The sequence below is a fragment of the Phodopus roborovskii genome, unplaced genomic scaffold (assembly GCF_943737965.1).
Source record: "Phodopus roborovskii unplaced genomic scaffold, PHOROB, whole genome shotgun sequence".
Lineage (NCBI taxonomy): Eukaryota > Metazoa > Chordata > Mammalia > Rodentia > Cricetidae > Phodopus > Phodopus roborovskii.
In genome coordinates, this window is record NW_026125059.1 from 16,689,063 (window position 1) to 16,714,553 (window position 25,491).

Below are 25,491 nucleotides of genomic sequence, written 5' to 3' on the forward strand. Positions count from 1 at the left end.
CTTTGAACAGTTGTAAAGGCATATATAAGCTAATCTGTGATAAGAGCAAAAACAGTGTTGGTGCCTAGTAAGTGCTATCTATATATTCCATTTCATTTTATTATTATTGGTAATTATTTTCATTGTTCCCCAAAGTATATACATTGTCCTGGTGATGGAAAAAAGAAGCAGCAAATTTTATATCTGTCGATGAGGTGGGAGATAAACCACCTTTCATCTATCCTTAGCACATTACAAATTACACATTATTATTAACTAATATTAATTTAGATTAATGGAAGTTTTGAAAAATATTATATATTATGCCATATCTTATTTGGATATAATCTAAATGAAGTCATCTAATGAAAATTGACATACAGTCATGAACTCTTAGGAATGTGTAGTCGTTACTTCCAGTGTTTGAGGTGGAGAGACTGGAACAAGAGGCTATTTAATTACTTTGTTCCAGACCATGCAGCTATAAATGATGGTACTCGCATGCTTGACCTTGTTTTCCCATGACCTGAAAGCTAGTTGAAGTGTCTGTTATGTATGGCAACAACTTAGTACAGAGATCAGGAAACAGGTTGGGGTGAGAGGAGTCTGCTTATCTAAACCATCGCAGTGAGCAAGTGAAAGAGCTGAAATTAGAACACTAGCCTTTTTCTTTTCATGTTGCTGGAAATATGTAAAATGATTAATCTAGTTCTATTCCTGTAACAAAGTGCCCAAGTCAGGGTAACTTATAAAGAAAATACACCTGTTTCTGGCTAAATCCAATGGCATGCTGCCAGCATCTGCTCAGCTTCTGAGAAGGGGCTTCTTGTTGTAGCATCACATGGTGGGGGAGAGCATCATCTGGTGGGCAGACTGAATATGTCTCCCTCTCCTTATAAAGACACCAGTTTTATTATGCCCCACCCTACCCTTGTCCTGATGTTCTTCTCTGGTCTCAATCACCTGCAGAAGACCTCTGATAGCATCAGCATATGAACTGGGGGCTGAAGTTGCACCATTAGCTTCCAGGTTCAAGTCATAGCAAGAGATGCTTAGACCCTGAGCTTTCTGCCTTTAAAGAATACATTTTTCTGGCACTGGACCCATCATAGGTAAAGCAGAAGAATGATTGGTGGCAACCTGTACAGCTGGAGAATGAGGATTTGATGACTCACATGAATTTATCCAATTTCTGTCCATCGCAGATCTGTGTCTTCCCCTTTCATTCTCCAAGGCCATTATTCGTTTTCTAGGATGCTGAGCAATTTGGGGGATGGGAGTGGTCACTAGCTCATTCTATGATGGGTTCATTTCCTCCAGCTTAGTCTACCAAGCAAATGTGATTTTTTTTTATGTTTTCTTACTACTCACTTTTCTTCTGGACTTTTAGGGTTATTAGGTTGGGTTTTAATAGCCCTGCCTTGGGGGCTTTAACTATTTCTGACTTGAAAGGTGGAAATCCTGAGCTCTGAATACCTTTTCATACCTCTGTGGTCTGAATATGCATTCACACCCCTGTGGCTCTAAAGACTGGGTCTTCCTGTGACAAGCAAATGGGAAAATAATTGCAACTAATCAAATCATTCAAGAAGGAAGGGAGCTATTCTTGCTAACTCAGGAGGATATTTGGGAACCTGAACTTCCTAGCAACCTTTCCCAATTCTCAAATGCATCCTGTACTGTCCGTGTAGATAAAACCCGGTGTGAAATAAAAGCATTCCTATTTATTTTCCTTACATCATAAGATAAGGTACAACAAGGGGAACACAATGGACATGCATAAAGGTTTGTGATTGTTTAGAAGCCAAGAGCTAGTGGAGACTTCAGGAGATGCCTGAAGGCAATGATTTTTCAAGCTTCCTTTTAGAAGCTCGAATTCTTAGCTGTGTGAAATGTTAGATGATATAAAGTTGATACAAATTGATGAGTAGCAGAGGACTAGCAGACCCACTTTCATGATATCTTCTCTCCCTGTGGCCACTCTGGAGAACTCCTGGCATCCTGGAGTACAGTGGGGAAATCATTAGCAGTAGATGAGTATCTAAAGGCACCATTTATTCAAGTTGGGATCTGTTGATGCTAAGGTTTATAATTCTTCCTTCTCAGTACAGCATTCTTTCATGATGATGTTAAAGTCTGTCTCAGTCCTACTATGTGACAAACAACTCCCAAAACCTAATAATGTAAAGAACTACTATTTTTTATTCTGTCTGGGTCTTCACTTTGGGTAGGGTATAAAGGAAACATATTCCTATCTGTGATGCTCATGGTCTCAGCTGAGATAATTTGTATGAATTCTAGTGTGGGATGGAAGGACCAGAAAGTTTTGTACCTGGTAATTTCTTTCCCTCTGTATTATCTCAGGGCTTCTCCATGTGATCTCTCCAGTATGGTGGCTCTGGAGTTGAATTACTTACATGGACACTCAGGCATTCAATAGAGAGGTCCAACAAAAAGGAACCTTCTTTTTTTCTAAAACCCACCTTAGAAATCCCAGAATACAATCTTACTACATTCTACTTGTCATCTAGGGTCATCTATGACTCCTTATAGGGTGCTATTTACTACACATGAGCCTGGAAATATGGATGGCTGGGAAGCTAGCAGAGGATGCTGCTCAGTTGTTTCCCTGTGTGGGGCCTGACTTCTTACAGAATAGATGTGGATGTGATCTTTTGTGAAACAGTTAAGAGGAAAGGTGCTATTGTGCTGTTGTTGCTTGAATCCTAGGGACACTGGAATGTGAAAGTTTGGTAGTCTATTTCTAGGGTGTACAGAAAGCTACCTAAGACCATCTAAAGTCCATAATTACAATGCAGTTTGTTTTAGCTGTCCATAAAGAACAACTTTTAAACAGCCCCCAAGAAACTTGGCTTTCTCTGCGTGAGGCGAGGACCTCATTCATGTCAGAGGTGAAGTCTCTCCCACTTCTCCCAGCTGATGTGTAAGAAGATGCATCTCCTTGAGGTTAGGGTTACTAAAATGATGTGCATTTCTAAGAATCATGATTTCATATAAACCTAATTCTTCTTTGTTTGTCTTTTCTTTTTCCCCCCCTTTTGGACATTTCCTTCATCTGACTGCCCATCAATATATAGAAGAAATGCTTATTCCTACTCCTATTACTTGTAAGTATCGAGCCGGTGTTAACTGCTTTGTGCTCTGTAAGGGAGGCTGTAGCATGCATTTCCTCCTGCACCAACTGACTGTCTGTTGGCCTCTCATATCCACTTCTGTCTAGTCATCTGTAGTCTGGAAGTTTTTATTTTGTATGGATGCTTTTCCGTTTGAAAATGCACTGTCATTGTTCGTGTCTATTCTGTTCCTGTCATCCTGGTTTTGCCCTTGTACCTTTGAAGATATGAGGGGCCAGTTTCTCCTTTGTGAGTGTCAATTTCTAATGAGCTGCACAGTTCCAGAAGGAGGGAAAGGTAAGACAGAGTCACAGATCTCAGGAACTTCTGAGTCCCTTTGTGCCTCATCTGGGAAGTATCAGTCTTGGGGACTCAAGGGATAGAAAAGAGTCTGTTGACTCTTTCTGCTGTACTAGGGAGAACACCATAGAGCCCAGACTTTATCCAAATGCAACCTCAAGGATGACAGAAACATCCAAGGTCTTGGATTTAAGCTGAAATCCCTGTTTGGCGTTTAACATTAGTTATATCACTTCATCAGTATATTTAGTTTGCAGTTAATGATGGCTTATTGCCCTTACTAAATAAAGGTGATTTTTGTTATTAAATCAGAGCTTTTCAAAACATGCAGGTAAAGGAGAAGAATTTTATATACTAGATCCTTGCTGATGAAAATTTGGAAAAATCACTGCAATACCTCCATATTTCTAGTACTCATCCCTGGATTTGGAAAATGAGGTTCAGAGAGAAATAGGAGAACTTACCATGTATTCAACCTGCATAAGAATAGGAGTAGATCTCAGAATGCCAGGATCTTAGCAAACAGTATTGCTGTCCATTAGCAAACACAGCCTTGTGAGAAAGTCCTACATCTCAATTACCTTCTGCAGAAACCTCCACAGAGTGAGATGGAACCAGAAAGTGGCTTCATCAACCATTTTGCTCAGTTAGTGCCAAGCTGTGGGCACAGAAGATAATACCACCACCATCATTCATATAGTGATCAATGTTCTCCTCCACTACTATGGAGGGTCCTAGAACATTTACCTCACCCATTCATTCATTCATTCATTCATCAATCAAACACACATTGATTATGCATACTGTATTCTAGCTAGAGTGGATTGAGAAATAGCAAGGACCTTAAGCTTCACCCTTGTGGTGCTCTTTTCTGTTTGAGAAATCAGCATGGACAAATAATGAAATTCCAGTTGAAATTATGTATATGCACATAGTATAGGGACACTAAGTAAATATGAGCTCATTAATGTGGATGGGTATATCTGCCAGTGGATTGAGAATTAAATTTACCCAATGCTGGTGAAATGAACATTTTCATTGGCCTGAATGCATTGGCAAAGATGTAGACATATACACAATGCAGCTGTTATGATGGAATGAGAAGGAGCTTTAGGTGTTCAAGTTTTACCTCAGTGGTTGTATAACCTTGAGAATGTTTCTAGATTCTGAGTCTCATTTTTCTGAATACTAAAGAGAAATGGTACTTAATTCATAAAGTAACCTTCAGAGAGAACAAATGAGTTGGTGGAGTGTTTCTGCTCATGAAATTGTAGTTTCCTTCCTACTCCCTTTCATAAAGTGGAGGGGTTTGTGACAGTAACTATGGCCCCTGGGAGGTGCACTAATCTTACAACAGTTCTTATGGAATTGATATTCCACAGTGGGTATAAACACACAGGAACTAGCACAAATTCTGTGTGTCTTGCTCAGTCTATGGGTTAAATAGTCTGTGTAGAATGTCTAGACAAAGACTCTATGCTCTGCATTGTGCCAGAAACCATGACAGATTCAAAGAAGAGCAGGTAGAAGTATTAGAGACAGGTAGATGTTCAATACTTGTAGCTCAAGTGTAAGGACAAGCAATAGCCTTTCAATAGGTGTGGACATGAAGCTCTTTGTAATAGTCCCTGGAACATGAAACTCACAAGACCTAGGACAGGAAAGTTATGCTAGTTCTGGAAAACATATGCATGTGCATGGGATGTAATTTTTTGTGATAATATTAATAAATTTATAGTCATCAATCCCAAAGCACCATATATGTCCTATATAGTATGTCACTGGAAAGAAGTCTCTGCAATATTTTGCCTTCTAGAGAGATGTGGTAGGTAGTTCAATTTTTCTCTAGGGCATTGTCTTGCCATACCCAACCTCCAGAAAATACTTGGCCACAGATAAACCACTTAAGTACCAAAAAGCCTGAACAGACAAAGCACACTTAATCATCCTGAGTAGGGGAAACTACTAGCACTTGCCAGGTACCTTCTGTGTAAATTAGAATACTAAGCCTCATCAAAAATGTAGTTTGACAAGCAAATCATTCTAAAGTCACTCAGCAATGAATGTGTGGGAGAATGGATTATACTGGAAAGAGAAACATCTGGGGAAAGGGGGAATGGTTGGGATCAAAGGAGATAAATATGACTGCAGATATGTTTAGTCAAGGGAATCTGGTAGAATTCCCAAGTAAAAATGTCACAGACAACCTTAGGAATACAGAAGTAGAATTTAGACAGGATGGTGTTGTTTGGAATGTCCTCTGAGGATGGCAAAGGAGAATATGGGGTGGGGCAATTAAGACTAGAGAAATAATAGGAGGAAAATAGAGAGTGAAGGGCTGAGGTTCCCAAACTGATCATGCTTAACTATCTACATGCAGAGGTTTCAAGGGGAGGTGCAGGATGGCAAAGCAGATAGATGATAGAAGTGACAAGGAGAAATTATTAGCTATAGAAGATGCTACAGACAATAGAAGTAGAAGATGAGCAGACAGCCTGGTCCTTCAAATATAAGAAGTCACTTCTGAGAGTTATGGGGTAAATGATGGGCATGGAAGAGGCTGAAGATGCTGGGGGTGAGGTTTGGAGGCAAGTTGTTTGGAGACAAAAATCAGCTAGAAGAAGTAAAGATTGGACTGAAAAACAAATGCATGGAAGTGGGGGGGGGGGAAACAGAAAGAAAATGGGTTAGTAATATTACTTGCTAAGAGAAAGTGTTCACTTACAAGAACCCAAGAGTGTTCCCAAGAATCCACAGTGAAAGGAGAGAACCCATTCTGAGAGTTGTCCTCTGATCTCTATATGCATGATATAGTATTCCACATCTGCACTCTCTCACATACTCATAATAAAACAAAAGTTAAGAAAATTTTAGGAAAGAATGAAAGACAGACAGGGATGGTTTCCATGCTCCCCAGATATGAAGCCTTACTCTGAGTACTAGGGTAGATCCTGAGTGGAAGCCTTGAACCTTTGTTCAAGGGCACAGACCAGCAACCTCATCAATAAGAGAGGGGCTTGTGGCAATGCTGCATCTAGGACTCCAGACAAATATCCTGAATTCGGACCTGTACCATGACAGCTGAGTGCACAAGCCTGCTATGAGAGGAAACCAAGGGCTTGGTGTGAGGCTGGTCAAAACTGCTTATGACCAGAATAAAGAAGGTGACAGTGTAAGCAAAACTGGAATTTGGGGACCCATGACACAGGAGAATTTAGTATCACACATACACACATACACACACACACACACACACACACAGAGAGAGAGAGAGAGAGAGAGAGAGAGAGAGAGAGAGAGAGAGAGAGAGAGAGAGAGAGAGAATGATGAAAGTTCAGGTATCACACCTAGATCAGAATTCCTGACTTGCCTCTCCTACCGGTTTTCACCTTAAGCAATCATGGGACCACTATAAGCCACCATCAGAAAGATGGTGATGTGACAATGACTTCCCAGCATAATGAAAAAGTACATATGTATTATCAAGAGATAATCAAAATCAGTAGGTGTTTTTTAAATGGAAGCTCTTACTCCTTCTATTCTGAGCTGAATAAATGCTCTGTGGGGTTCATGTTTGCCTTCCTATATTAAAGCAGTTCTCAGCAACTTTAGCTGTTCACTGTTTGCCTTTGCATAGGATATTAAGAGCTGGCATGTGTCCACAGGTTAATTTACCTCTGAGTATGTGATAGGCACAGTAATTATTCTGAACAGAGACATTTTAGCCAAGTAAGTCTTTAAAAATTCACTAAGAATTTACCCATTGTGATGGTCAAAAGGGAGCAGTTCTCTGAATTACTGAGTCTTGTACATGTGCTTTGTGCAAGTGTCACAAAGGTTCGAGACAGCTACCTGGATGGCCTGTCTCAGGTATTATATGGGGCTGCTGTACCTTTCTTATATATTTTCTGCCCCTCCAGCAATTTCAGTGAATCCAAGTGCTGTTTCCAAGGTCTGAATCAAATGCTGCCTCCTCCAACATGCCTTCCCTTATTGTCTGAACCTTCAGGAACACCCAACCACACACACAAACACACACACAGACAGACACACACACACACACACACACGTACACACACACGCACACACACACATTTCTCTATTCCCACTGCACTAACTTTGTATCAGGATAAGGGGCATATGAATCTTCTGTTCCTGTTTCAAGGGGGGTTATCTCTGTGATCTCTGGTACTCCTAGAACACACAGTGAACAAGAATGGATAAACAAGATGAAATCAAACAATGTAACAGTTAAAGTTAAAATAAGTGCCATCATTTATTATTATCACAGAACCTACACTTCCCTTATTTTTCTAACTCTAAGACAACCTTTGTTCCTATGTTTGCATCCGTGTATGTTAGACATATGACTTCATTTATCTGAGTCTTGGTTTCCTACTATATCAAATTGGGTTTTAAAACATACGCTTTAAGATGTCTTATGAAGAGTCGATGGATAAAATGTTTGTAAAATACCTACCTCTTTGTAGGGCCTTAACTAAGATATAAGAGGCCATGTTCTTCTCTGAGATGCCTATTGCTGTACACACTCTGCCTGTTACCAACTAGGTGTCCTTGAACAACATGTTTAAGGAGGCATTTATAAATGATTATATCAAGACATGCTCAAAAATCATTTTCTGTAATTCATCAGTCCCTTTGAATTAAGACAAAGAAAAAAATAGGGATAAAAGAAAGCCATTCGGGACAATCAATACCAATTACCCAGAGCTGACAGAAAACATGTTGACAAGTGAACAGCCAGAGCATAATCACAGTCTAAGGCCAAGCAATCCCAAGGGAGACTGGTCTCCCCTAAGGCATCATCACGTAGACAAGACAGAGTTGGTACTATCCTTGTTGATGCATAGGCCCTACACTCTGATATCTTCAGTCTTTTTTGAAACTGTAGCCTGAAGTCTGGATTATGGGTGAGGAATGTTGACAGTTGAACACACGGCCTCACACATGCTAGGCAAGGGCATTGCCATTGAGTATCCCCACACTTACCTATTACTTCTTCTTAATTCTAAGACAGGGTCTCATTAAGTTGTTGGAGCTGCCTTTGAACATATAACCCCCCTGTCTCAACCTCAAGAGCAGCAAGAATTATAGCCCTATGACACTAAATCCTTCCTGGCTTGGAATTTGAATGGTTAAAAAAAAAATCTTAGGGTTTCTTATGCTTCAAGGAGACACCATGACTATGACCATACTTTAAGGGAAACATTTAATTGTGGTGGCTCATTTAGTTTCAGCGGTTCTGTCCATTATTATCATGACCAGAGATGGTGATATGGAGGCAGATATGGTGCAGGAGGAGTAACTAAGAGTCCTACATCTTGTAGGCAATAGGAAGTCAACTCAGACGCTGGGCAGTATCCTGAGCATAGGAAACCTCAAAGCCTGCCCCGACAATGTCACACTTCCTCCAACAAGGCTATGCTCACTCCAACAAAGCCACACTTCCTAATAGTGACCTCCCTGTGAGATTATAGGAGCCACTTACATTCAAATTACCACATTCTACTCCTGGCCCCAATAAGCTTGTGACAATATAACAATGCAAAATGCATTTAATCCAACTTCAAAAGTACCCATAGTCTATCACAGTCTCAACAATGTTTAAAAGTCTAAAGTTCAAAGTCTATTTTGAGAGTCATACAGTCTCTTAACTACAATCTCCTATAATAAAAATAAAAAAGCAGATCACATACTTCAAAAATATAATGGCACATTACCATTCCAAAATTCAGACAAGGGTGCATAGTGAGGAAATACTAGAAAGCAAAACTGAAAACCAACTGGGCAAACTCCAGACTCTGTATCTTCATGTCTTATGTTAAAGTGTTCTTCAGGTTTCCAACTCCATTCAGCTTTGTTGACTGTAACACACTTCTTTCTCTTGGGCTGTATCCACTCCCTGTTAGCAGCTCTCCTCTAAAGGTATCCCACAGTTCTGGCATCTCTAACATCTTGGATTCTCCAAGACAATCCAGGCTTCAATTTTATACCTGCATGCAATGGCCTCTCTAAACCTCCACTTAGGGACATCCCTGATATATGCCTGTCTTTGGTGGCTTTCTTTAGGTGTAGAGGCAAATGCCATAACCAGTTTCTTCTATCATTAATGCTAACGCTAGAACCAAAGCTGCCAAGTTCTGCTGGGGCTGGAAGATGGCCCCCTTGTTCAATTACATCTCCACCAGCTTTCTGTCTTTTACTGCCTGAGCTTGGCTGTCCCGAGACTTGCTCTGTAGACTAGGCATCTGCTAGCCCCAGCCTTCCCAGTGCTTGGATTAAAGGTGTGTCCCACCACACCAGGCTCTAAGCTTTTCTTTAGTTTCTTCCCACAAGTTGGAAACTTAGGTGTGATCTTGCCCTGAGGTCACCACTCCCTATATTCCATTTCTTATCCCCTTCATCTCCTTGAACACTTAGCTCCACCCCACTTCCTTGTGCTGTTTTTCTTCTCAAAATTTAGTTTTTGTTATTTACCCTGCCCAGCTCACTCCTTTTCATCACAAATCTTCAGTGGAGTTACCACTAATAACCACAGGACAGAGTCTATTTGGGCTGTTTTGTGATTTCTTCTGCCAACAGAGTTAATCCAAAACTCTTCACTTTAGCCTCAGGCAGACTCCTCAGACAGGAGCAGCCACTTTCTTCACCAAAATATAAGATCAGTTTCTAAGCCACATACCAATATTATTCTCCTCTAAAACCTTTGATCCCCACAGGTCATCAAATCGCATTCAGTACCACTGTCTTCCGTGTTCCTACAAGTATGGCCCATTAAGCAGTGCTTAAGCCATTCTACTACTTTTCTAACCCTAACTCCCAAAGTCCGTATTACTCTCAAACAAAACATGGTCGGACCTATCATAGCAATGCTCCAGTCCCTGGTACCAGCTTCTGTATTAGTTAGGGTTTCTATTGCTGTGAAGAGACACAATGACCATGGCAACTCTCATAAAGGGAACATTTAATTGGGATGGCTCACTTAGAGTTTCAGAGAGTCAGCCCATTATTGTCATGATGGGGAATTAGAGGAATGGCTGTGTGTACTGAATCTTGCAGGCTACAGGAATTTGACCAAAGCACTGGTGACACACTTTCTCCAACAAGGCCATACCCACTCCAACAAAGCCACACCTCTTAATAATGCTGCTCTATCTGAGATTATGGGGGCCATTTACATCATACTACCACCGCATCTTAGATTAGTATTTTGTGTGAGGACTTTGAGAAAACTCTCCTGACATCTTCAGCACTCAGATGGATGTGTCCCTCCCATTGTATTGCACCTTTGTCCCTGCATTGTTCTTCCTAGAATACCCCCCAACCTTGTGTGCCTAGAACGTTCTAATATATTTAACAAGGAGCATCACTCTTTTATTGGGGCCTTTTCCAGTTTCCACAGATTATATCTGTAGACTTGGCTCACATCTTTATGGTACCCATCTCTCATTCACTCACATATTAACTCACCCATGGTCTCCTCAGGTCATACTAAGCTTGGAACAGCTGCATGCCCATCTCCTACTATACAGTGGCTGTTCATTATCAATTTTTTGTTGCCCTACAACTAGCTAAGTAAGCAGAGCAATTCAAGCATTTTAATAAGTGGGTTCTGTGGTGGATATCACTCCATGTTTGTTTTATCTCCATTGAGTTATATTATTTCATTCTGTATAAGTTGGTTAATATCAATTTTTATTTATTTTGGCGTATGTTGATGGTAGGCATTCAGATCACTGTGGTTTTGTGTTTTATATTGAATTCAGGCTAGAAACATTGTATTCAAAGTTGCATGTCAAATTATAAATGCATGAAATTAATGAATGCTGTCACAGTGAGATAGATATAAATGCAATGGGCTAGGTCATGTGTACAGATAGATTTGAGGAGAGATTGCCATTGAAGAATGCTTTATTGTTTACTCTATTGGATTAGAGGCAAACCATTTCAGTCATGAATACTAAACAGAACCAATCTATAACTCAGAGCTCTGTCACTTTGATCAGGGAAAATACAAGGGCCTATTTCTCCTCCAAAGATAGGAAAAGATGTTTGTTCCATACTTTGAAGTTTACACATAAGCTTAAGCTTCCATACCAACATGGTATTAATGATGACTTGAAGCTTAGAACCATCTGGCTATGGGTTTAAGTGTTTCTACTCTACAAATGCATTTGAAGTTAGAAAGATGGTAAAGGAACGTGTGTGGGCTGTCTGCTGATGAAGAGGAGTGACTGGAGTATGCATAGAGAGGGTACTGTAAAACACTGAGTCCCTTTCTAGAAGGAAGGGCTTAGTCACCCCCAATAGAGGCTGGTGAAGTGCCCTTTCCTACTACAGGAGGATCTACTATGCTCATGGGGTATACAGTAGTCAACATGGGGTTATCAAAGCCACTCTGACTCCCAAACTTCCCATGGGATTGCAGTTACATCACTATTTATTTTCTTCTACCTTCTTCTTTCTCTGCCTTTTTCCTCTGATGCAGGTAAAGCCTGTCAATCTCCCTGAATCTCAACAAAAAACACAATCCATGACATTCCCATTGACTTATCTGTGATTTGGCCACTAAAGACAAGTGGGTTTGAGCATGTTCTTTGTCTTTCCTTAGAGTATGTTCTCTTCCTAGCCTATGAGTACTTTGTGTATCAGCCAATTAGGGTAATTCCTTTCTTGCTTGTTGATTAGGTCAACTCTAGAACCCTTCCTTGGGCTTCTTCATGGGCATTTGCTGTTTGTGCTGGCATGAAGGTCATGAGGTCATTCCTATATAGCCCAACCTGAGAGAGTTCCCAGTATATCCCAGATAAGACTACAGCAATACCTTTTTGTTGACACAACTCCATTAAACTGCCATTATCTGAAGTACTCAGCCATAGTGACACTTAATACCGTGTCTCCAGGGCAGAGGCAGGTTTTCTTCTGAAAATACTACCTTCAGCATGCTTCCTCAAAGTAAGGCTTCTTCTTGTGGGTAGGACCTTAGAAAATATAAAATTATGGGATGCACACACTGAAAATGCCTTTCTCACTATTTCAGCAGAGTGCTTTTAATGGAAGGAAGTGCTTTAGTTAAGCCCTGTGATTCTCCTGCCAATGATAATGATTACATCTTGTTTGTGTGTAATGCTTTATCTCTTCTGAAGTGCTTTCCCACTTATTACTCACTTGTCTGGTGGGGCTTGGAGGCATTTAGCGAGATTTTATTAGATAGATGATGGAGCTGAGCAGAAAAGAGCCCTGGGCAGTATGGCCCTGCCATTTAGAGAAGTCTCTTAACTCCATCTGAGGTTCTGATTCTCATCTGTAAAATGGGAGTCATAACACTGCCATTTCAAATCAGCTTTGGAAGGTTTGACTTTCATTCCTATGATGTAATGAGGTATTCCCTCTTTTATTTATTGATTTATTTAGGATCCCATACATGACTACTGTGTTTACACTTTTTTTAACCTCTTCATCTTCAACTTCCTTCTTCAATTCCTCCCAGCTCCCTTCTATTCCCTAGAAAATTTATGACCTCTTCATTGTAAATTATTATTGGCTCATGTGCATATGCATGCGTGTGTTTGTGCTTGTGTGCGTGCGTACATGTGTGTGTGTGAATGGACATGGCTGAGTTCATTTAGTGTTTCTGGAATATATAAATGTTTAGGGTTGACCACTTGGGATTGGACAACTGATCAAGGGCTAATCTCTGGATAAAACTATTTCTCCCTCTCTTAGTGACTATAAATTGCCTGTAGCTCTTCATCTAGGGTTTTTCCAAGTTGGCATAGTGACTTGTCTTGTCATTGTATAGCTCTTGTTAGGCTACCATATTGTTGAGATTTCATGAGTGCAGTTTCTCTGTCACATAGGAAAGACACTATCTACCAAGCAATTTCTTTATATGAATTGCAGAACTGAGTTTTGAGTAATTAAAAGGAAAAACCTTCTTTTAAGAAACTCACAGCTTAAAAAGGACATGGGCATGTCAACCAGTAGTTGTAAATAAAGTGCTCAATTAATGATAAAGGAGTACTAAAGACATAAAGAGGCAGTCATTAATAGTTGTGAAAAAAGATCTTGTGTGTTAAATGGCCCAACAATTTTCTGGGAATAAAGTATGCATGAGATATTTCATTTCTTATTTGTTTTACTTTTTAATTAAAATACCATTATATCACTTTCTTCATTTTCTTTCTCCATACAGCCTTTCCCAGATACCTGCCCTTCAAATCCTCCCATGCCTCCCCACTGTCAAGTTGATAGCTTCTTTTTGTTTGATTATTATTATTAAATGCATATGTATGTATGTATGTATGCATGCATGCATGAATGTATGTATATGCACAGGTATATAAATATAACCTGATGTAAATGGAGTTTTTAATTGGTCTAAGTAATAAAAACTCTGAGTCAGACATAGAGGAAAATGCTGAGAGATTAGAGAGAAGTAGCAAGCTACCGCTACCCCTTACCTTCTTAGCATCTCAGCAGACCAGAGTGAGAGTTCACTGCTTATATCCTCTTTCTGCCCAGCTAGCTCACTTCCTGTCAGTCTGTACAGTCCTCCAGACCTCTATGGTTAGCTATTGGCAAGCTCCATTCTCTGACCTTCAGACAGGTTTTATTTGTACAAGCAAGATATCACCACAACTTGGTAAATCCATTTTATTTTTTGTATGAATATGGTTTCACGGTTGACCAGTTTTTATTGGATATACCATGTATGGGGTTCATCCCTAGCAGAGGCCAGTTCTCTTTCTCCCAGTAGTTATTAAGTGCCTGCACTTCTTTGTCTAGTAATGGAATCCCATGAAAGTTTCCCCTTTATACATTAGCATGTCTTTTGATATTGTCATTAATCCAGTCTATCCAGTCTTATTTATATAGCCATTTCTAGGAGAGGCTGTCATGGCAGATTTTCTAGTATTCTGGCTCTTAGAATTATTTCCTCCTTGGCCACACCCATCTTCAAATACACGCACAAAACCCATACTTTTCTTTTTCATAGTTGATTTTGTGGCATCCATGGGGGGGACACTTTGCAAGGAAAATAAAAGATGGTGAAACCTGAGTTTGACAAGTGAAGCTACAGAGGACAGGTTATTCCTTGGTGGTACTATTTCCTAAAAAAAAAAAAAAAAAAAAAAAAAAAAAACTACATTAGTTTGTTTGTTTATTTGTTTATGTGAGTTCATATAGGAAAGGGATGTACATATGTCATGCTATGTATTTGGAAGTCAGAGGACAAATTGTATGGGTTGGCTCTCTCTTTTCACCACATGGGTCTTGAGAATAAAATAGAGGTTGTCAGTTTGGTGGCCAGTGCTTCTGCCCACTGAACCATGTTGCCGACCCAACCATTTCCTTTACACATGTTAAATAGTCATTTAAGGAATGGCAAAAATGCCCCAAGCATATATTTAAATTGTATGTGATTATTTGATGACATGATTCCTCATCATGGTCTGGGTGTCAATATGAGAAGAAAAGGCCCCTTGGCCATGACTAATCTCCTTGGAAACGTTGCTTTCAAATGCATCACTTCAAAACCCTAAGGAGTCTCATTGTGTTGCTGATGAAATCTCTTTTCTAATGAAAAAGAGGGAGGAGAGAGAAGGAAGGAAAGAGGAGGATGAAGGAGGGGGGAGGGGGAGGGAGGAAGGGAGGGAGAAAGGAAGGAAGGAAGGAAGGAAGGAAGGAAGGAAGGAAGGAAGGAAGGAGAGATGAGTTGTTTCCTAAAGCAAGTTGTGACTTTGTGACTTTGAAGCCCTGTTCAAAACTTTCTAAGAGTCTGGGATGAGTTTGGTAAGTTACAACCACCCAGGTTAAGTAGGAGCAAGGAAATCATAGTACACCAAAACACTGTTGTTAATGGGAGACTTGAATTCTTGTAAAATGTGAAAATACAATTTTATTAAGCCTATAAACCAAATTGAGCCTCAAAACTAAAGAACGATAGTTGTGTTTCAGAAAAGACCTTAGCAACAGTGCACTTTTAAAGAAATAGAGTAAATGCAAGGGAAAATGTGTAGTTTGTTCTTCTTTCCCCATGCCATTTATCATCTGGGCATCAACAGGATAATAGGAGACCCTCTTAGGAAAAAAAAATCTAAGCTCAGATCTTATGAAAATAGTATTCCATACCATTCTTTTTACTCCCTTATCTTCTCTAACAAAAAAACACTACCATGAAGGAGTGAGACCTAAGCTACTGTTTTATTTTATTTGTTTGTTTTTAATAGGAGATCCATGGTCGATATTTTGACCATGAATATGTTTCCCAGCCCTTGGCAAGGGGAAACCCGCTCAGTATATTATACTACTGTAATCTTATCTCTCATCATTTAAAGGCATTAAATAGTGATTTTGTTGGGACTAATGAGGAAAAATAATGACCATACTAAAAGCAGTACTGTTGTAAAAGGCACATGTGCAGGTTTGAGTATAGTTCCTCAATGTTAACATTTCCCTTTCACCCTCCTCCTTCCTTTATTCAATTATCCCCTCCCTCCCTTCTTTGTAACACAAATTAATAAATGACTCAGAGACAGATATTGCGGTTCAAGCTGAAGATCAGGGAAGCAAAGCAGCTGGCCACTATCTTCTTACCTCTACAAAGGCTGAATGAGCTGATCCTGTCTCCAGGAGTTCTCACCAAGCCTTAGATTGTAACCTCTCTTCGGCATGGTTGGAGAGCGATTGCTTCATACTGACTACTAAGGTCCCAGCTTCTATCTTTTATACGTCTCTAGTGCTGGGATTAAAGATGTAAGATGCAATTCTCTTGTAGACTAATTCAATCTTGTCCGGATCTGGGTGGCCTTGGACTTGCAGAGATCTATCTATCTCTTAATCCTGAGTACTAGGATTAAAGGTGTGTACCACCACCTCCTAGCTGCTGGGATTACAGGTGTGTATCACCACCACCTGATCTCTATAGCTTGAGGCTGACTTTGCTTTCTGAATCCTCAGTCAAGTTTTAATAAGTCATAAATAATATACCACTACACTTCTTGATTTTCTTCCTTTATTTTGATACAGGGTCTGTCTTTGTTGCCTAGGCTGGCTTAGAGCTCTACCACCATCTAGCCTGAGCCTCTTTCCTCATCTGTGAATCAGTAATAGCAATCTCAAATTAAAGATACAGAGCAGACTTATAGGAACAGCTTGAGATAATGTTATAAAGGCACAGAATCAGGGTCCCTATTAAAATATTTTAAAATAACATACTCAAAAAAGCAAAGTGTAAACATACGGGGAGAGAGCCATATGATATGGAGCTTGTGCATCTTGTTTGTTGTTTAAAACAGAATAAACATGACTATCCACTTACAAATGAATAAAGAAAATTAGAATACACACCCACCATTTGTTTGTTGTACACTAAGTGCAAAGTGTGTGTGTGTGTGTGTGTGTGTGTGTGTGTGTGTGTGTGTGTGATTATTACATTTGTGCTTTAGGTATACTTCTATTTTAAATATTTACTTTTATTTATGTATCTCTGTTTCTGTGTGTGTGTGTGTGTGTGTGTGTGTGTGTGTGTGTGTGTGTGTGTTTGTACACATACATACATACCTGGGAAGGCCAGGAAAGGGTGCTAGATTCTCTGGAGATGGGGCTGCAGGTGGGAGTGAGCCACCTGATATGGGTGCTGCAAACTCTGCAAGAGCATTATTTGCTCTTCACTGCTGAACCCTCTCTCCTGCCCTATTATGTCTACTATGACTTTGTAATTTATAAATGATTTTCACATGGGTATTTCATGGAATCTTTACATTAACCCAAAGAGAAAACTCCATTTCAAATTTAAAGAAATGAGGGCTCACAAAACTGACAAGGGACAAGCGCTGTCTGAGAAAGAGAACAAAGAGATACTGTTAGTGGCTCCATGATCTTATAGTGCACTGTGAGATTCATGTGCCAAAGACAAAGATCCTGAAAGAGACTACTCTACATGGCAAGAAACTAACAAAAACCACAGCCTCTGCCCCATGGAGCCAGAATCCAAGGAGAACATGCAATGAATATGGTCCAAAGTTGGATCTGACTTGAAAGTGTATATAACCATTATATCCAGATTATAATAGGAAAAGATACAGACAACAGAAAATTTTATGACAAACATGCTTTCCCTTTAAATATATTCTCTGTATGAATGACATGAGAAATAAAACAGAGAAGTCACTCATGTTCTTACAATTGGTATGAAATTTATAATCCGCATAGGAGAAATAAGGACAGAGATTAAGAGAACAGAGGGTAGAGATTGTTTGTGATTGTTTTATGAACAGGCCTCTTGAGTCCCACTTTTAAATGTAATCTCTTAACACGTCTTTGTTTATGATGCCCTATAAAAGGGCTGTGCTGTGGAGAGATTTTATTTAAATTCATCTGTAACAAACACAGAAGTAACTAGTTATAGAGTAATCGAATGATGAACTTATTTAATATAATATGTCCCAGGTGATCTTTTCTGGGCAATTGAGGCTTGATGAATTTTTCTTCCTTCCTTTAAAATAAATACATTGTTGACTGGATTGCACTGAATCTTAACGTTGAGTTCTTTGTGACATCAAGTCTTCTGGCCTAGAAATACTATATGCCACTTCATTTGGGTGGGTCTTTCTCGATTCTGTTTTAGAAGAAAATGGATCTATTAACTATACTGCAAAGGGCAGTAGTCTGGGCAGTCACAAGAGAACTTAAATGTATCTCAGCCGTGTCTTGAACTCACTCTGTAGTCAGTCTGGACTTGAACTCACCACATAGATAGCCTGGTCTTGAACTCTAATCTCCTGCTTCTGCTTCTTAAATACTTGGACTACTGACCAGGCTAACACACCCAACTTCTTGTTTTTGTTTTCTTTTTAACCATCTTTTTCATAGTTTTTGATGTGTAGTCCTTTGTGTGATCTGCAGATATATGCTTGAACATCTCCTTCTTTCCGTGCCATTGAAAATGGCACTGAGGTTTTAAAATTGCTGTTCTCATTGTTCATTACTACTATATAGACATGAAACTGATTTCCATATTTTGAAAAGCAATTAATTATTCCAATCGATTTAACTTTGAAAAGAGAAATAAAAAAAGACGCCTTACATGGAAAAAACAGCTTACTTTCCATACAAAGTAATTTTGCACAAAAGATTGGTTGGCAAACCCAAGATAGATGTTTATCAGAGTACCCAGGATGTGCCCAAATTAAGTTCCCACAGTTGTGCCTGATCCCAGGCTGTGTTGCCCTTCAAGCCAGGCCCCATTCACCAAGCAGCAGTTGCAGCAATTACAATTGAGGTGTGGTTAAGATGTCAAGCTCTCGTTTCTACAAACATGGCTATGGATCATGATCCCACCACAGACTAGACATGTACTCTTTGTAATCACTCACCTTCCCAGATCTTCATTTTCCTCCTATATAAGTTGTGATCAGAATCCAGGGTCTGGAAATAGTTCAAGAGCCCCTGTTCTTATCATGTATTTTCAAGAATAAAGATGCTAGGAAAATCCAATGAGTGTTCTAATGCTGATGAGTTAACAATGGGGCAGGCTGTCAGGTGGTGAGCCTCCCTTTACTATGGAATGAAGCACTCCATATTTAGGATAGCAGAAGGTACCCCAAGAGTTGCACCAGGAGTGTTGGGGTATCATACTCCTCCTTCCTTGACTCTAGAGGCAGGACCAGTTCACAGTTCTCTTCAGTTCCCTACACATCTGACCCACAGACAGAAGGAGCTTGGGAGCAGTATGCAGAAATAGTTTTTTCTTTAAAAACCAAATGCAGACCAGACTTATCTTTCCATCAACTGCAGTTTATGATGGCACATTAAACTCAATTGCTTTCTCTGGAGGCTGATGCTGGGACCTATCATCTCTAGCCCAGTACCATCCATTCTTGCTTTCCCCAGGAGTGCAGACAGACAAGCCGCCTTCTTGGTGTACACTAATTAATTTATCTCATGCTTGTGATTTTACGGCGCTTAAGTGCTGGAGCATTTCCGTTTATTCTTCTCTCTGCAAAGCACCTCACAACGCATAAAGACCATGAATCTCCATTGCAAACCGCCGTCTGTCTTGGGCTGGAGAACAGCCTGCCGGCTGCCTGATGTTTTGCTGGCACTGTCTCTTACAGCCAAAGTAACACATCCATTAATTTATCCTTAATGACATTTTGACATACCAATCAGTTCATCAGATGTTCCTTTTGCAAGGCTTCTCCTGAACGGCAGGGCCAGGGTGCCAGGACACTCTTGATGTATAATGCATGAGCCCAGCATACTGCTCAGTACCTTTAACAGATAGGCATGTCTGCCACCCTACCACTGTGTGTTCATAATGACCACTGCTCCCTGAGTGATCTACACCAATGCCCTCAGAGCTGTTGGCTCATACACTTGTGGCTTGCTGTGCTTCAAGGAAACTGGATAGGGAAATGAAAGGGTCCTATGTTCAAAAACATGCTTGTGATAATGCCGTTTGGGGGAAATAAGGTCAGCACCTCTTTGCCATACTCAAAGGGCTCAGAGGAGCTTGAGTTCCAGTAATCCAAGTGGATCTGTGGCAGACCTAACATCTTGCATTTCATCAGTATCCTGCTATTGCTTAGAAATAAAACACACACACACACACACACACACACACACACTCACAGAGAGAGAGAGAGAGAGAGAAAGAGAGAGAGATGCTATGATAATAATGAATATCAAAAGGGAATGGAAAATTATCCTTAATGCCTCCACTCTACCTTCAGCTATCCACACATAGATATACTTCCTCGTGGTTGTAATCACAATGTAGACACAGTTTTATTTTTTGGTATTTTAACTTAATGTAATCCAGTTAGCATTTTTCCATGTTGCTACAGAGTTTTCCTCTTAAATGGCACTCCATCATTTTAATAGTTGCATAATATTCCATCCAGGGGATGTATTATAATTTACTGAGCCACTTCCCTATTGTTAGACATTTATGAGGCTGTAACTGATTGTGTGCTATTAAATAGAAGCGCCAGAGGAGGTGAAGGAGACAGCAGGCTCTGCAGACTGAAGAACCAGGCTCCAAACCCACCTGTTCCCTTTATCTGTTTTATGAGTTTAGCATTAACCCTCCTCGGTCCAGGATTGCTCATCGATAAAACAAAAAGAAATAACCACCACTTTATGGTGGTGCTATGAAGCTTCAAGCTGTTTTCCAGGTACCAACCACATGGTGGAGTCCGAAAATAGAATATTCCATTTACACATATGTACTACGGATAGAAGAAATTTCTTACTCTGACCCCAAGGATATGTGGCAATGTTCACAGATCTTTTTTTGTTTTTGAAAATGGGGTTTCAATGTATAGTGCATACTAGCTTTCAATTGGGAACTCTCCTGCCTTAGTCGGCCACGTGCTGGGATTTTAAATGTGTAGTAGCATGCCCAGCATGAGACATTTTTCTTATGTTATACCTGGGAGTAAAGGAGGCCCTGACAACTAGAAAGTTGAGATCAAGGATGCCAATAAACATTATGTATTATCTAAAGTACCAACAGCATCATGATTGGTGGAAAAAGTGCATATAGGAAGCAGAGTGTCCCAGTATTGCCTCATGGTATATGCTATGTCCTTTGTTTTCATTATTGTTCTTATTTCCTCAGAATAAATTCTCAAGAAAATGAAATTTCTGACTTAAAAAGAATATTTTCCTAAGTACAGTAGCATCTAAGTATGGTTCCAGGTGCTAACAGAGAAAGACAACAGATAAGTGCCATGTGTCCATTCCTCTCTTGAGCACAGGATGATGAGTGCTAAAGAGAGTACTTCTCAAAGGACAGTGCCTAGCATCTCCTGGGACCTTGGAAAAGTTCAGTTTCTTAGCTTTACCCTAGACTTGCAAACTCTAATACTCTGATAACCGAGCCCAACCCTCTCTGTTTTAGCAAACAATATAGATACTGTGACATATGGACAAGATGGAGAATACTTGCCATTCACTCTGGTAGAATAAAGAGAGTTTCTACAACAGTCGGTCAAGTGCGGCCACTTTGTAAAGAATAGTGTTCAATCTGAACTTAAATACTGTGTCAAGTGCTGAACTGGGTGCTGAGTACAGACAGTACAGACACACAAATACGAATTAATGTGTGTTGTGTCCCTCCTATATAGGGACCTTCTGGGATGGGCTGTCATGGGTTCCTATTGCTGACATTACACAGTAAGGAACTGGGTATCTTCTTACTCAATATTACAAGGGGATCTCTAGGTAAGGTGGGAGGGGCCCAGGGACCTTCCCAGCCCAGATAATTCAGATTCTTATAACTCATGTAACCAAAAATTGAATATCCAAGCACCAAAAAAAAAAAAAAAAAAAAAAAAAAAATCTTGTATAGGGCTCACTGATCAGGTAACAGATCCAGGTGTAAATACTTTCAAATTCATTATCACAGTGTCTACCCTGCAGCAGTAAGAAAATTCACAGTCTTCCACACTAGTTGACAGATGAAGAGACTGAGTTATAGAGAAGTGAGAAACAACCCAATAGTAAATGGTAGACTATGGCTTGAGCCTCAGCAGTCTGGCTTGGGAGTCCATGCTCCTTCCACTACATGCTATTTCAGAGTTCTGGGACAGTGTGTCCACAAGCACATATGGGAGCGGCCCTTATATATGTCATATGCCCTCCATACTTGTCGGTGCCAGCTCAGGAGCATGTCCAGTGGGGTCTAACTGTACCTTAGGTAAAACAGGAGCCCGTTTCAGTGTGAGAAAAGGAGTAGCAGACATGGTCAGCAAAAAGAAGCAGTGATAGACCAGCAGAGGCACAGAGAGAGAGAGCAAGGCAACGGAGGGATGGGGGGTTGATAGGTGGTGGCCATGGTCCCTTATGTATTTCAACCATAATAAGATCTGTTGTTGCTGTTGCTACTTTGCCACCTTGGGAAAGTAGAGAGGCTCCCATACAAGGAGTGAGAAAGTCCCACCATTTCAGAATAGGTACCTAACAGGCCATGGGTAGACAGGATGCTCAATGAGAGAATGGGCACTCTTCACTGAAATACGCAAGTGCGGAAGTCTGTTTGCCTGGAGAGGAGGGAGACAGAAGAGAAAGCCACATGCTTCGATTGGACATGGCATAACAGATAAGTCAGAGAGAAACTTGAATGCATGGGTTTGAATCTCTGCTCTGCCTCTGGAAAGTTGGGGTGTTTTTCTGTAGACCATTTCAAGTCTCTCTGCCCTGTGCCTTCCTCTGTGAGTGATGGCAGTGCTGCAGCTATCCACATAGATTTTAGAAACTAAAGCCCCTGATACGCTGTGCTTACAGTCCATGAGTAGTGCCTGGAGTGAAGGAGGTACAGTACAAATGTTTATTAAATGAATGTGTTGTGTATCTTACATATCCTATTATAATTACATTAGTTTCTCAAGGCTGCTATAACAAAGTACCACGTGCTGGGTGGCTTGAAACAACTAAAATTTCTCTTCTGGGATGGGGAGATAGTTCAGCTAAATAAAATTACTGCTGTGTAAACATAAGGTCGAGTTTGATCCCCAGAAGCCACACGAAATAAAGGGGCATGTTTATTCGTACTTGTACTCCTAACATTGCAGAGTTGGAGAGTTGGAGCCAGGGAGGCCTATTGACCATCCAGCTTAGCATATTCAGCAAGCTCCAGGCCAATGAGACACCCTGCCTCAAAACAAACAAACAAACAAACAAAACAAGGTGGGTGGTTCTTGAGAAAGAACACCCAAGAATGGCTTCTGTTTCAATATATATTGAATACATATGTATAACATACTTTGTACATATATAATGTACTTTCTCCTTATCCCCAACACCACCATTATCTTCTCTTAACTCCTCTGCTTCCTGCCAAACTTTCCACTAAGTCCCCCACCTCCTGCTTCCATGGACTTTAAAAAAGTCTTTTGTGCCCTGTTGCTGCTAATTAGTCTGTCTTGCATGAGCATGAGTAGGGCATTATTTACTCGAGGAAGAACAGTTTACCAGGTTTTACACCCATGGAAAATATGACCTCCTGGCTCCCAGCACCTATTAACTGCCTCTTGCTCCTCAGAAAGGAGTGGGGCCTCATGAGCTCTACCTCCTCCCATGCTGGAAGGTTGAGGGGCTCAGTATTGGGCAGGTCATGTGTAAGTAACCACTGTTGCTGTGTGTTCATGGGTGCTATATCTATGCCATGTTCAGAAGGTAGTATTTCACATCATTCCTTCATATCTTCTGGCTCTTACATCCTTCCTGTCCCTCTTCAGTGATATTCTAAGCCTTGTAGAGGGCAAAATGAATGTCTCACTTAGCGATGAACTCTCAGTCATCATTTATTCTCATCATATCATTTTGATCACTTATGAGTCTCTGCATTAACTGGTGCCCATTTAAACAGAAGCTTCCCTGACCAAGGCTAGAATCACTAATCTATGTATGTGAACAGAAGCATTGATATATGTATATAAACAGAAGTGTTTCAAGCACAGTTGAACACCTTGTGCGCTTAGCAAATCAACAATAGTATATTCACCCTATGGCCTCTGACCTCCTTTTCATGGGCCTGTGACCAGGTTTTACAGTACCGGGCATAAATTACCTCCTTGGAGCAAACCTCAAATCCAACCCAAAAGCTGTCAGTTAGCCTTCTATCAGTCATCACTATGGCACCAGTGGACACTTATTTCCTGGTAGGTGAGTATTGCAGCTCATAGGGCTCACAGCTGGGTAAAACTCTTGATAGCTTTTATCCTCTGGCAGCTGGCTTTTCCTTCTGGCGTTATATGAAAGCTAACCAGCAGGAAAGAAACTCCAAGCTTACTTCCAGCCTGATTTGTCAATGACCTGCAATCAAAATGTGTGGTTTCCTCAGCAAAGGGGTATTGTCATCTAATTTGAATTTCTAATCCCATCCCTAGAAGAGAGGTACAAGAATGTTGGAATGGATGTGTGAATTTTCAGGCAGAAAGCAGGGACTAGGTCCTATGGCTCCTACCTATGTATTGTGTGCCTTGACTAAGAACCCTGTATCCAGACCTTAATAAGAGAAAGTCTCTTCTGTGGAATGGGAGGCTAGTATCGTTCTCTTCCTGTTATCATAGGCAATCATAGATAGGGAATCAGTCTCGTGGTATATAGCTCTACACTCTGGCTTCAAGGTTCAAGTCTCTGTGAGTTACCAAGATATTCTACCCAGAGTTGCTAGTAAAGGCTGGGCCAGAGGCAAACCCTCTGGGAAGGAAAAAAAGTTCATGGTCAATGTCTACACAGGAGAATGTACATGACTGGTCAGTGTCTGCCCAGGAGAGTATGTATGGATGGTCAGTGTCTGCCCAGGAGAGTGTCCATGGCTGGTAAGTATCTGCCACAGACAATATATATAGTTGTTTATATCCTGGAAAAAGTCTTAGATGGAACTCTCAAGATTTCTAATAAGACATTGGATCCTCCTGTTCCAAGACAAGAAGAGACTGAGGGATTTTGTGAATGTCAATGCTAGAATCCCCCACTGCCTCTTTTCCAAGAAGGTTTCCAGTGTGTACTTAAACTCTTCTAGCTGTGGGGATCCTCACACTGGAAAGGACTCCCATCTGGTTTTTTTGTTTTTGTTTTTTGTTTTTTGTTTTGTTTTGTTTTGTTTTTTTGTCTTCTTATTCTGTGTATTTTCATCAGGATAGCCTGTCTTCAGCCACAAGTATAAAGGAAGTGCACATTAACTGCCTGTGCAACAGTTATGAATAGAGGGGAAGAAAATAATTTTAGAAAAGAAATGAAGATAGAGAGAAAAGAGAGCTTTCTAATGCCTAAAAAAGTTGAGATTATTGTTTTGAAGCATTCTCCTGTTCTAGAAACGGGCTGCAAGGAATCCATAGGCCTCTGTGTTCTCTCTTTGCTTCAGCTTTTGGTACCCCCTGCTGGTGAAAACTTGTGACCCAATTGGCAAGAATTACAAAACTAATAGAGAAACACTTCCAAGTTCAGAAAAAGTCACAAGTACTCCAATGATAAAGGCCCGGAAGGACAACCCCATGCATCATATGACCATTTTATGATGTTTGGCTGTTTTGTTTTGTTT

General features: G+C 40.4%; 1 protein-coding gene across 1 annotated transcript in view; it reads left to right on the forward strand.

Annotated features, from left to right (window-relative positions):
• The window catches only part of Ptprt (protein tyrosine phosphatase receptor type T), a 1,080,054-nt gene that overhangs the window by 929,227 nt on the left and 125,336 nt on the right, over nucleotides 1-25,491 (forward strand). The window contains exon 15 of the mRNA XM_051187222.1: nucleotides 3,078-3,107. Coding sequence (XP_051043179.1) covers nucleotides 3,078-3,107 — 30 coding nt within the window. The remainder of the gene's footprint in view (nucleotides 1-3,077; nucleotides 3,108-25,491) is intronic.